The sequence below is a fragment of the Erinaceus europaeus genome, chromosome 9 (assembly GCF_950295315.1).
Source record: "Erinaceus europaeus chromosome 9, mEriEur2.1, whole genome shotgun sequence".
Taxonomy (NCBI): domain Eukaryota; kingdom Metazoa; phylum Chordata; class Mammalia; order Eulipotyphla; family Erinaceidae; genus Erinaceus; species Erinaceus europaeus.
This window is the reverse complement of record NC_080170.1, coordinates 67,417,447-67,431,308: the sequence shown is the minus strand read 5'-3', so window position 1 is coordinate 67,431,308 and position 13,862 is coordinate 67,417,447. Positions and strand designations below refer to the sequence as shown.

The 13,862-nt window shown below is 44.9% G+C and overlaps 1 protein-coding gene across 3 annotated transcripts in view; it reads right to left on the bottom strand.

The window, feature by feature from the left end:
• Nucleotides 1-13,239, bottom strand: part of ARHGAP30 (Rho GTPase activating protein 30) — a 28,285-nt gene extending 15,046 nt beyond the window's left edge. For 2 of the 3 annotated variants that reach the window (XM_060198145.1, XM_016194451.2), the window contains exons 1-2: nucleotides 12,483-13,239; nucleotides 529-631 (exon numbers count right to left, since the gene is read on the bottom strand). In XM_060198145.1, coding sequence (XP_060054128.1) covers nucleotides 529-631; nucleotides 12,483-12,579 — 200 coding nt within the window. In that variant the 5' untranslated portion in view covers nucleotides 12,580-13,239. The remainder of the gene's footprint in view (nucleotides 1-528; nucleotides 632-12,482) is intronic. The other variant, XM_060198146.1, reaches the window with a different exon arrangement.
• Between the last annotated feature and the right edge of the window lie 623 nt (nucleotides 13,240-13,862).

Here is a 13,862-nt window from a genome sequence, read left to right as displayed (position 1 = left end):
CTGTACCCCCCCCAGGCCCCAATTTTGATATTTTTTTTCTAATGTGGCACAGAAGAATGAATACAGGACATTACCTATACGCAATACCACTGAAATGCCTCTCCAGCCCAGTTTCCTTTTTTTTTTTTTCTTTTCTTTTTGAGGGAGAGAGAGAGAGAGAAAGATTGAGACCATAGCACTGAAACTTCCTTCAATGCAGTTGCGGGGGTGGGGGGGGGTGTCAGGCTTGAACTCAGGTCACTTGCATGGCAAAGCTCACTATTCAAGTGAGCTATTTTGCCAGCCCAATCTATATATAGTTAATTTTGAGAGAGACAGAGAGAAGGAGAGAGATACCATAGTACTGTTCCACCACCCATGGAGCTCGCTGGTGCTGCCACATTGGGGCAGGGTTCTTGTGTGTCTATAAACACTAACCTGAAAGATAAGGTGCACTGTCTCCCCCTTAACATCCAACACATGTCCCTCTTTCCCAAGTCCCCACCCCACAGGCTCCTAGGCCTCCTGTCCCCACACTGCCTGACTCACCGGAGCTTCTGAATGTTGGAGGAGACCCCTGAGAGGCGGTAGATCCCATCCACCACGCCATACTCCTCCACAAATTCTGCACAGCTCCTCAGCACCTGGGGCACTGGGGACACACAAAAGCAGAGGGAGAAGTCAAGGTCTGAGAGGCCAGAAACTTGGAGGGACATAGGAGACAGACACCCCAGGGAAGGAAGTGGGGGAAGATTGAAAGTAGAGATCACAGTTCAAGTTTGTCAGAAAGATCCTTACAGGGCACCTGCCCCAGTCTGCCAAACCCTCTTCAGAGTAGCATGCACAATCCTCAAGTGAAGGGAACCTATTGCTCCCCTAGACAGTCCATTCTTTTCTGAGATAGTTCTGCCAAGTGGTGACTCACCAGGTAGAGTGCACACATCACCATGCTCCAGGACCTAAGGTCAAGCCCCAATCCCCACCTGCGGGGTGAGGGGAGTTTTGCAAGTAGTTGAGCAGTGCTGCAGATGTTTCTCTTTCTCTCTGTCTCCCTCCCTTTCTTTCTGGCTCTCACGCTCTATCAGAGGGAATGCTGGGGTCATTGGAGTCATGTAGGCACTGAGCCCCAGCCTGGTGAAAAGAAAAAGAAAGTAAGTTTTGTCTTTGGTGAACTGAAAGGATCTGTAATTACTAGTTGTGACTTTAGAAATATTTGTTCACCTTTATTTATTTATTTATTTATTTATTCATTCATTGATTATTTTTTCTTTTGTTTCTTTTTTTCTTTTTCTTTTTTTTAAATTTCTTTATAGGGGAATTAATGTTTTACATTCAACAGTAAATACAATAGTTTGTACATGCATAACATTTCCCAGTTTTCCATATAACAATACAACCCCCACTAGGTCCTCTGTCATCCTTCTTGGATCTATATTCTCCCCCCCACCACCACCCCAGAGTCTTTTTTTTTTTTTTTTTTGAGAATTCCCTTGCCTCTAGGTAAGACTGCTTAGCACAGATAGTTTTAAGGTCACAGTTAGATGGTGCTACTGAGTTGCTGAAACCTGCATCTCATGACTTAATACTGTGGAGGTAGGACTATCTGAATTGTTCAGACACAATTAGCTCACATTTGGACAGAAAGCTTTTTTTTTTTTCAAGTTAGTTGTACCTATTTACATTCTTTTTTTATTAATTTATTTCTTTATTGGGGAATTAATGTTTTACATTCAACAGTAAATACAATAGTTTGTACATGCATAACATTCCCCAGTTTTCCATTTAACAATACAACCCCCACTATGTCATTTATCATCCTTCATGGACCTGTATTCTCCCCACCCACCCACCCCAGAGTCTTTTACTTTGGTGCAATATGCCAATTCCAGTTCAGGTTCTACTTGTGTTTTCTTTTTCTTTTTTAAAAAAATTTTTTTATTTATTTATTAATGAGAAAGATAAGTGGAGACAGAAAGAACCAGACATCACTCTGGCACATGTGCTGCTGGGGATCGAACTCAGGACCTCATGCTTGAGAGTCCAAAGCCTTATCACTGCGCCACTTCCCAGAACACGGTATGTATATTCTTTTTACCGAAGCATTTCTGGCTTTTGGTAGTGGAGGGGATCGAACCTGGGACTTTGGAGCCTCAGGCATGACAGCCTGTTTGCATAACCATTATGCTATTTACCCCCACTTTTTTTTTAATTTAAAAAAGAATTTATTTATTTATTCATGAGAAAGATAGGCAGAGAGAAAAAGAACCGGACATCACCCTGGTACAGTGAGTATGCTGCTGGGGGACTGAACTCCAGACCTCATGGTTCAGAATCTTGTGTTTTATCCACTGTGCCACCTCCCAGACTCTGCTTGTGTTTTCTTTTCTGGTCTTGTTTTTCAACTTCTGCCTAAGAGTGAGATCATCCCATACTCATCCTTCTGTTTCTGACTTATTTCACTTAACATGATTTTTTAAGGTCCACCCAAGCTCGGCTGAAAACAGTGAAGTCACCATTTTTTATAGCTGAGTAATATTCCATTGTATATATAAACCACAACTTGCTCAGCCACTCATCTGTTGTTGGACACCTGGGTTGCTTCCAGGTTTTGGCTATTACAAATTGTGCTGCCAAGAACATATGAGTACACAGATCTTTTTGGATGGGTGTGTTGGGTCCCTTAGGATATATCCCCAGGAGAGGAATTGCAGGATCATAGAGTAGGTCCATTTACATCTTTGTTTATTTATTAATGAGATGGTGGGGGAGGGGAGCAGAGATAGAGAACCAGAGCATCAATCTGGCATGTGTGATGCTGGGAATTGAAACTTATTAAGTGATACCTCCTGAGCTGCTAGCATTTTTAGATAATTCTCTTGTTATATGTTTTAAAGGTTAATTTATTTAATTGTTTTACTCATGATAAAGGAGACATATTGAAAGCATCACTGTGGCACACAGGATATAGGGGGTCAAACTCAGGACCTCAGGAGTATAGGTCTATTGTTCTAACCATTGAGCCACCTCCCAGACTGTGAGTGAGTGTGTATGTGTGTGTGTGTGTGTTTATTGCTACCAGGGGTTATTACTGGGGCTCAGTGCCTGCACATGAATCTACTATCTCAGCAGTTATTTGTTCCTTTTTTAAAAAATTATTTATTTATTTATTATTGGATAGAGAAATTGAGAGAGGGAGGGGGAGATAGAAAGGGAGAGAAACAGAGAGATGCCTACAGCCCTGCTTCACCACTTGTGAAGCTTTCCCCATGAAGGTGGGGACTAGGGACTTGAACTCTGGTCCTTGAGTACTGTAATGTGAGCACTTAACCAGGCATGCCACTGCCTGGCCCCTGTTCCTTTAAAAAAATTTTTTTAATTATCTTTATTTATTTATTGGATAAAGACTATTAGAAATCAAGAGGGAAGGGGGAGACAGAGAGTAAGAAAGATAAGGAAATAGAAGAAAGGGGGCAGGTAGTGGTGCACCTGGTTGAGTGCACATATTACAATGCACAAGAACCTGGGTTCAAGCCCCTGGTCTCCACCTGTAGGGAGAAAGCTTTGCAAGTGGTAAAGCAGTGCTGCAGGTGTCTCTCATTCTCTCTCACTCTTTTTTAAATATATTTTTATTATCTTTACTTATTTATTTGATGGAGACAGACAGAAATAAAGAAGCAAAGGGGGAGATAGAGAGGGGAAGAAAGAGAGAATGCTGCTTCAGCACTCGCAAAGCTTTCCCCTTGCAGGTGGGGGACCAGGGGCTCAAACACAGGTCCTTGTGCACTGTAATATATGTGTTTAACCAAGTGCACCACCACTGGTTCCCTTCTTTAATATATTTTCATTTATTTATTTATTATTGGATAGAGACAGAGAGAAATTGTGAGGGGAGGGAAGACTGAGAGTGAGAGATAAAGATAGATACCTACAGACCTGCTTTACCACTTGTGAAGCTTCCCCCCTGCAGGTGGGGAGCAGGGGCTCAAACCTGGTTCCTCGAACATTGATAATGTGTGCACTTAAGCAGGTGTACCACTTCCCAGCCCCCTTAAATTTGTTTGGATATAGAGAGAGATCAAGAAAGAAGGAGACAAAAAGTGAGGCACCTGTAGCACCACTCCACCACTTGTGAAGCTTTCTCCCCTGCAGATAGGGACTGGGGGATTGAACCCAGGTCCTTGTGCATGGTAACATATTCACTCAACCAGCTGCACCATTGCTTGGCCCCACAGATTCTTTTTTTTTTCCCTAATCATTTCAGATAGAGACAAGAGGAAGAGAGAGACATATAAAGGAGACTTCACAGTAACATGCCATCATTCATGAAGTTTTTGTGGTGCTAGGGGTTCAAACCTGGCATAGTAAAGTGTGTGCCTTATCAAATGAGCTATGTCTTATACCCTAGATAATTCCTTTTAAAAGTACATATCTCTCTCTCTCCATCTCTCTCTCTCTCTCTCTCTCTCTCTCACACACACACACACACACACACACTTTTTTTTTTCCCCAGAGCAATGCTCAACTCTGATTTATGGTGGTGCAGGGGATTGAACCAGGGATCTTGGAACCTCAGGCATGAGAGTTTTTATGCATAACCATTATGCTATCTACCTCCACCCTCTTTTAAAAATTATTGATTTAGGGAGTTGGGTGGTAGCACAGCAGCTTAAGCACAGGTGACGCAAAGTGCAAGGACCAGAGTAAGGATCCTGGTTCAAGCCCCTGGATCCCCACTTGCAAGGGAGTCACTTCACAAGCGGTGAAGCAGGTCTGCTGGTCTCCATTTCTCTCAATCCTATCTAACAATGACAACATCAATAACAACAACAATAACTACAACAATAAAACAACAAGAGCAACAAAAGGGAATAAATAAATATCAAAAATTATTTTATTTGACAGGAGAGAGAGAAGTTGAGGGAGAAGGAGAGATACAGAGAGAGTGAGAAAGAGAGACCGACAGCACTCCTTTAGCCCTTGTGAAGATTCCTTCCTCAAGTTGGGACCAGAGTGAGAATGAGGGCTTGAACCCGGGTCCTTATACATGATAACATGCGTGCTCAATCAGGTGTGCCACCACCTGGCCCCCAAAATTTAATCTATTTATTATGGATAAAGACAGAAAAATTGAGAGGGGAAAGGGTAGAGAAGGGGGGAGAGAGAGACCCTTGCAGCACTTGTTTACCACTCATGATGCTTCTCCCCCGCAAGGGGAGGGTTTGAACCCCAATCCTTGCACACTGTTATGTGTGCATTCAACCAGGTGCACCACCACCTGCTCCCAATCTTTATTTACTTTTACCAGAGCAGTGCTATGCTCTGATGTATAGTGCTTCTGAGTATTTAACCTGGAGCTTCAGAGCCTCAGACATGAAAGTTTTTTGTTTTTTGCATAACTATAATGCTATCCCCGATCCCCCCCCCCAATATTTATTTATTTTGTGCAGAAAAAGAGAGAGGTCATACCACCACTCAGGTAGTGCTGAGAATTGAACCTGGGGCCTCATGTCTGCAAGTCCTGTGTTCTATCTGCTGAGTTGCCTTCCAGTTCACACCTATTGCCCTTTGCTAATGATTGTTTCTTCTGACACATAACTAACATCCTCCCCAACATATAGCACAGTGTTGAAACACAGCAAGTCATCAGTCAGGGTTGTTAAATGACACAAGGAATTAATCTGTCATTTACATGGCTTGGTGACATGCCTTGGAGATTTAATAAAGAATCTTGCCTGTGACTAAACACTCAGTCCCATTAAATGAACCTTATCTGTGTTGAATGTCAGTGCCAGAAAAAGCTGTGTGTGTGTCTTCCAAGCCACCTGTTTGCTTTTTCTTAAAGACTTCACAAGTCTTAGACCTGACTGTGCTGACTCTTAAAGAACCAGAGGAGTGGCCCAGGAGTTTGATGCAACAGATAAAGCACTGGACTCTCAAGCATAAGGGCTGGATTTTGATCCCCAGTATCACATGTGCTAAAGTGATGCTCTGGTCTCTTGTAATAAATGAATCTTTCTTCCTTTACTTATTTATCTCTTCCTTTCTTTGCCACTAGGATTATTGCTGGGGCTCAGTGCCTGCATGATGACTCCTCCATTCCTAGCAGCTTTTTCCTTTTCCTTTTTTTCCTCCCTTTTTGTTGCCCTTGTTTTATCGTTGTTGTGGTTTTTACTGTTGTTATTATTGCTGTCATTGTTGTTGGATAAGACAGAGAGAAATGGACAGAGGAGGGGAAAACAGGGGAAGAGAAAGATAGACACCTACTGACCTGCTTCACCGCTTGTGAAGCGACTCCCCTGCAGGTAGGGGCGGGGCCTCAAATCTGGATCCTTAGCCAGTCCTTGTGCTTCGCGCCATGTGTGCTTAACCTGCTGCGCTACCTCCTGACCCCTTCTTTCTTTCTCTCTCTTTCTTCCTTCCTTCCTTCCTTCCTGTCCTTCTTTCTCTCTCTCTCTCCCTCTCTCTCTCTCCCTCTATCTATAGATCTATTTCTATCTTTCTTTCTTTCTTTTGATAGTACAGGAAGAAATAGAGAAGGAGGGGGAGTCGGGCGGTAGCGCAGCGGGTTAAGCGCAGGTGGCGCAAAGCACAAGGACCGGCATAAGGATCCCGGTTGGTCGGAGCCCCAGACTCCCCGCCTGCAGGGGAGTCGCTTCACAAGCTGTGAAGCAGGTCTGCAGGTGTCTATCTTTCTCTCCCCCTCTCTGTCTTTCCCTCCTCTCTCCATTTCTCTCTGTCCTATCCAACAATGATGACATCAATAACAACAACAATAATAACTACAACAAGTGCAACAAAAGGGAACAAATAAATAAATATTATTTTTAAAAATCTTTTAAAAAAAGAAATAGAGAAGGAGGGAAAGAGGGAAAGAGAGGGAGAAAGAAAGAGACACCTGCAACACTGTTTCCCTGTTCATGAAGCTTTCCCTCTGCAGTTGGGAACTGGAAGCTTGAACCCAGGCTCCTGAGCATACGGAAATGTGTGCCTCTACCAGACAGATGTGCCACTGCTTCGCTCCTGTGTAATTTACGTCTTTAAAAAGATTAAGTAATGATGTCTCAGTTTTCATGTTTAGGAGTTTTCATGTTTAGATCCACTCAATGTGCCTTCTTTTAAAAAAAATATTTTATTTATTTATTTATGAGACAGATAGGAGGAGAGAGAGAAAGAACCAGACATTACTCTGGTATGTGTGCTGCCAGGGATTGAACTTAGAACCTCATTCTTGAGAATCCAATGTATTATCCACTGAACCACCACCCAGCTGCCCATTTACTCAGTTTTAATATAACATCTTGGAGTTTGGAAGTTATTCATTCCAAGCTCTTTGTGAAATAACGTGAGATGGAAATAAAGAATGGGGTGGTCTGGAGGTGGTACAGTAAATACAATGTTGGACTCGCAAGCATGAGCTACTAAGTTCAATCCTCAGCATCAAATGTACCAGAGTGATGCTCTGGTTCTCTTTCTCTCTCTCCTTCTATATCTCTCATAATAAATAAACAAAATATTTTTTTAAAAGGCTGGGACCCCACACCTATGGACATCTAATCTTTGACAAAGGTGCCCAGACTATTAAATGGGGAAAGCGGAGTCTCTTCAACAAATGGTGTTGGAAAAAATGCATTGAAACATGCAGAAAAATGAAACTGAACCACTATATTTCACCAAATACAAAAGTAAATTCCAAGTGGATCAAGGACTCAGATGTTAGACCACAAACTATCAGATACTTAGAGGAAAATATTGGCAGAACGCTTTTCCGCATAAATTTTAAAGACATCTTCAATGAAATGAACCCAATTACAAAGAAGACTAAGGCAAGCATAAACCTATGGACTACATCAAATTAAAAAGCTTCTGCACAGCTAAAGAAACTACTACCCAAACCAAGAGACCCCTCACAGGATGGGAGAATATCTTTATATGCCATACATCAGACAAGAGGCTAATAACCAGGATATATAAAGAACTTGCAAATCTCAACAACAAAACAACAAATAACCCCATCCAAAAATGGGGGGAGGACATGGACAGAATATTCACCACAGAGGAGATCCAAAAGGCCAAGAAACACATGAAAAAGTGCTCCAAGTCTCTGATTGTCAGAGAAATGCAAATAAAGACAACAACGAGATACCACTTCACTCCTATGACAATGTCATACATCAGAAAAAGTAACAGCAACAAATGCTGGAGAGTGTGTGGGGTCAAAGGAACCCTCCTACACTGCTGGTGGGAATGTCAATTGGTCCAACCTCTGTGGAGAACAGTCTGGAGAACTCTCAGAAGACTAGAAATGGACCTACCCTATGACCCTGCAATTCCTCTCCTGGGGATATATCCTAAGGGACCCAACACATCCATCCAAAAAGATCTGTGTACACATATGTTCTTGGCAGCACAATCTGTAATAGCCAAAACCTGGAAGCAACCCAGGTGTCCAACAACAGATGAGTGGCTGAGCAAGTTGTGGTATATACATACAATGGAATACTACTGAGCTATAAAAAATGGTAACCTCACCGTTTTCAGCCGATCTTGGATGGACCTTGAAAAATTTATGTTGAGTGGAATAAGTCAGAAACTGAAGGATGAGTATGGGATGATCTCACTCTCACTCTCAGGCAGAAGTTGAAAAACAAGATCAGAAAAGAAAACACAAGTAGAATTTGAACTGGAATTGCCATATTGCACCAAAGTAAAAGACTCTGGGGTGGGTGGGTGGGTGGAGAGAATACAGACCCAAGAAGGATGACAGAGGACCTAGTGGGGGTTGTATTGTTATATGGAAAACTGGGAAATGTTATGCATGTACAAACTATTGTATTTACTGTTGAATGTAAAACATTAATCCCCCAGTAAAGAAATTCTTTAAAAAGGCTGGGAGACAGTATAGTGGTCCTGCAGAAAGACTTTCATGTCTGAGGTTCTGAGGTTTTAAATTCAATTTCCAACACTACTGTATGCCAGAGCTGAGCAGTGCTCTGGTCTCTCTTTGTATCTTTCTCTCTGTATCTATCACATTAAAATAATTAATTTAAAAAGAGACTAGAGAATAGGGCAACAAGGGAAATGGCTCAACTGGAAGAGTGCCAAGCTTGCATACCTAAGACTTCCTGTTTGATTCCTGGTAGCTCTTGTACCTGAGTGGTGCTCTGACTTCTCTTTCTCCCTCTCTCCCTGACACAGGTAAAATCCTCTCATATTTAACAAATAAAATAATATATAAAAAAGCAAAAGAGACAGAATGAACAAAGCAATAGATTCATTTGTCACTATATTATTATTGTTATCAGTGCACCACTTGGCTCTGACTGATGTAGTAGGGATTTAAACTGGAACCTCTTGTGTGTAAGTCCTATTCATTCATACTATGCTATCTCTTCAATCCAGATTGATTGCTTTAATTATTATTACTATTATTTATAGCACTGATCAGCTCTGGTTTATAGTGGTGCTGGGAATTGAACTTGGGACCTTAGGACCTCAGACAAGGAGGTCATGTGCAGGACCATCATGCAGCCTCCCTGATCCAGAGCCAGGACTTGAGGGAATCCCAAAGCATCTGGGGCATGAAAGCCAAGGCACTCTGGATGGTACAGGTGGCAGTCACATGCCTGCATAAATTTAAAAGTGGAGTTTCCTTCCATTTCACTCTTCTGTCATCTTTCTTGCTCACCTTAACACTGGCCCTACTGCTCATCACACTTCCTTCTGGGTCCTGCACCACAATCCTGGCCCTGGCAGAGATGGGAGGGGCTCTACTCCCAGTGCCTGTTGGCACACCACCTTGGTCATCACAGTGCTCTGTTGACTTTCAAATAGTCCACTGCCACCTAAGCCCTGGGTCTTTTTTAATGAACAGCTGACAAAATCAGATCTTTCCCATAACATCTTGTTCTTGTACTTGAACCTCCCAAGAAGGCCCTGAAAGAAGGCATTTGAGGGTGGTCCAGGAGATGGTGCAGTGCATGATGCATTGGACTCTCAAGCAGGAGGTCCTGAGTTCAATCCCCAGCAGTACATGTACCAAAGTGATGCCTGGTTCTTTCTCTCTCTCCTATCTTCCTCATAAATAAATAAATAAAATATCTTTTTTAAAAAAGAAGGCATTGAGGGTCTGGGAGTGAACTCACCCTCTATAGTGCCTGCCTTCAAGTCCCAGCACTATATATATATATATATATATGGCTGTGCCAGAGCACCAGAGGAAGCTCCATGGATTGTGGCTAGGCAGTGGCAGTGCTATGGTGTTTCTCCCTCTCATATGTCCTCTCTCTCTCTCTCTATATATATATATATATATATACATATATATATATATACATATATATATATGTATATATATATATATAGCTATCTATCTCTATCTCTCTATCTCTCTCTCTCACAAAATAAAAAAAAAAAAAGAAAGAAAATGAAAATTGACCTGGGAGCTGTGGAATCACACATAAAGCTCTGGCACTGCTAAAATAAATAAGGAGGCTGAGTCATGGTGCACCTAGTTAAGTGCACACATTACAGTGTGCAAGGACCTAGGTTCAAGACCCCAGACCCCCCTCAGAGGGGAAGCTTTATGAATGGAGGAGCAGTGCTGCAGGTCTCTCTCTCTCTCTCTCTCTCTCTCTCTCTCTCTCTCTCAATCTCCCCTCCCCTCTCAATTTCTCTCTGTCTTATCAAAGAAAAAAAATTAAGTAAATAAGGCATTTGAGATTCTAAAAGGTCAGAACCATAACTGAAAATCACCAGGGAGGCAGGGAAGAGACAGCAGAAGCGAGAGACAAATAGAAAAGGCAAAAAAAAAAAATGCATATATTTAAAAAAAAGAAAGAAAGATACAAAAAGAAAGAGAGCAGAACACTGCTCACCTCCAGCTTATGGTAGTGTTCGGAATTGAACCTGGAACCTCAGAGCCTCGGGCATGAAAGTTATTTGCATAACCCAGCCCTTCTCATTCATGGTAGAGCTGGGAGTGGGGTGGCATAGGCAAAGACATGGAAGCAGTAAAGGAAACAGGGTGGATGAGAGAGGGACAAGGTATCAGAGGGATTGAGGGAAAGGAAAAATTCAAGCATCTCAGGAAAAGAAACAGGTCTGTCAGGCAGAGGACTCAAGAGGGAGCAGAGCTCTAGGATGTTTCCCTGATGGCTGGGTCTTGGGATACTAACAGAAGCCACTATCTGCCTCTCTGTCCTTCCTTGCTCTATCTATCCGTGCCCTAAAGGGAAAGCACCAACCCTCCCCCTTAGGCTCAGGGGAGGTGCCCCCAGCAAAGGATACCCCTCCTACAGCAAGCTGGCTAACCTTTAAAGTACTTGGGGTGGAGAGAGAGTGATACCTGGAGGAGGTGCTGCAGTGAGGTTCCCCAAATAGAGAACTCACCCTCTATCAGCTCCCTGTGAAACTGGGCACCCCTAACCAGCACCCTCTTTGGGTGAACTACTGGTAAAAGCCCATCGCCAGGCTATTCAGCTGTTTGACTCTTCCTGGGGACCTGGGCTTCCTCTTAACCCAGCCCACTGGGGATGAGGGCCTCTGGAGGAGGGGGAAGAAAAGGGGAAGGAGGTGTCTGGGGACACAGGGGCGGGGTCCAGAGCCGGAAATGAGCTGGAAACCGCCATCACCCTGCACAGCCCCAAGAGAGGAGAACACAAAGAGGAAATGTCAGATTGGGGAGGAGGGGGCACACATAGAGAGTGCCCTTCCCTGGGAGGGGCACTAGGAGCCCCAAACAAACCAGACTGGGCAGCCTGCATACCAAGCAAAATCAAATCAGGATAAGGCTGGGTGGGCCCTGGAGCCTCACCCAATGGGGAGACCCAAGCTGGCTCATAAGCACCCCACTCCCTCCACAGGTAACTCAGGACCAGCTCTTCGGACAGTTACCCCCACCCCCACCTCCCTGCCTGCCTCTGTCTACACCCCCAGAGATCTTCAAAGCAAAGTCCTCAAACATTCTCTCTTTTTGGGGTTCCCCATTTCAGCAGCTGCTCCCTTTTGCTTCTACTTTGACCACTACCTGTTGGGGGTGCCAGAAAAATCACAGAGACTAGGAGAAGTATCCCCTACCCCCAACCCTCAGCTGTACCTGCAGCCCTTCAGCATACCATAACCTGATTCTGGGGGCTTCCCCCACCCAGAAACCAAAAAGCTAGTCCTTCCCAGGCCACTTGCCAGATTCTCCAGGTTTCCCTCTTTGCACCCCAGAACCATCATTGCCTTCAATCCCTTCTCCCAACATCAGGGTAACCCCCAAATGGTTTCCTCTCTCTCCCTGGGTGCTCCAGTGATGCTCCTACCCACACAGCTGTCACACCGGGGAGCCACCCACCTTCTGGGGGGGTAGGGAAGGAGAAGGGGCCACATTTCCTGCCTCACCTGCCAAGCCACTGCCCCTTCCCAGGGAGGCCATCTTTTCCCCAGGGAGGTGACCAGGCCACCAGGACTGGCAGCCCACCCTGTCCACAACCCTCGACAGCTCCAGGGGTGCTCCTTACCATCCTGGCCCGAGAGCTGTAGGTGCTCCTGCAGGTCACACCCAAACACCCGCTCCTTCGAGCTTCCTTTCTTCTTTCCCTTCTGGCGGGACTTCATGTCTGGAGCCCTTGGACCCCAGCCCAGCCACTCTGTCCCCCAAGACCTTTGCCCTACTTGTCCCCCATGGGAGCCAGCCTCTTGTCTTGGCCTGGGCCCAAGGGGAAGGGGGGGCAGGTCCCCACTGGGGAGGTAGAATGCGGCCTGGGCACAAGGCAGGGCTCTGGCCTCTGGGGCCGGGCCACACAGAAGTGGCCGTGGAAGAGGAAGCCACCAACCAGGCCCCTGGCAGGGTGCTGTCTCGTGGCCCAGTGGCACTTGCTTTCCTCACACTGCTCAGCCCTAGGGGTGTGGAGGGGGTGGGGGGGCAGGAAGCTGTGCAGCTTCTCAAACCCGCTTCCTGTTAGAGCATCTCTGCAACCACAGGCCAGCCTGGGGGGGGGGGAGGCGCTGACACTCAGAAGCTCAGCCTGCAAGGGCCACACTCATTGGTCCAGGGCAGGGCACGTCAGGGCCAGGGGCATGAGCAGGTGACCTGAATCCAGGGTCCCAGGGGGAGGCCTAAGACCAGCTTGCATACCCAGGAGGAACTGGAGAGCCCTCAGTGGGTTGCAAGCTTGGCCAGGCCTGAGTGTCTCCATGTGGGAAAAATGAAGGCAGCAGAGTGGATAGTGAACTAGTGAGGTCTCCAACCCATCACTTTCAAAAACTCAGTTGAGTTTCATTTCTAGAACTGTGAAACTGGCTTCCCCCCATGCCTGTGTAGTAAGGAAGAAAGGCTCACTACCTTGAAAGGGAACACTTGGTAGCCCAGGAGGTGGCGCAGTAGCTGAACTGTTGAACTCTCAAGTGTGAGTTCAGTCCCCAGCATCGCATGTGCCAGAGTGTTGCTCTGGGTCTCTCCTCTTCCTTTCTCTCTCTAAAATAAGTAAATAAATAAATTCAAAAGGAAAGAAGGAAGGAAGGGGCCAGGTGGTAGAACACCCAGTTAGTGCACACACTACTTAAGCAAGGACCCAGCTTCAAGCCCATGCTCCCCATCTGCAGGAGTGAAGGTTCATAAGTAAATGATAAAGCCAGTATGCAGATATCTCTCTTTCTCCCTCTCTACCTTCCCCTCAGCTCTCAATTTCTTTCTGTCCTATCAAATAAAATAGGGGGTAGGAGGAAAATAAAGGAAAAATAGCCACCAGAAGCGGTGAATTTGTCATGCAAATTTGTTGTGCAAGTCCCAGTGATAGATAACCATAATGGGAAAGAGAGAGAGGGAGAGAGAGAGAGTAGAATAGAATAGGAAAAAAAGAAAAGAAGGAAAGGAAAGGAAAAGTGGAGAGGAAAAAAAA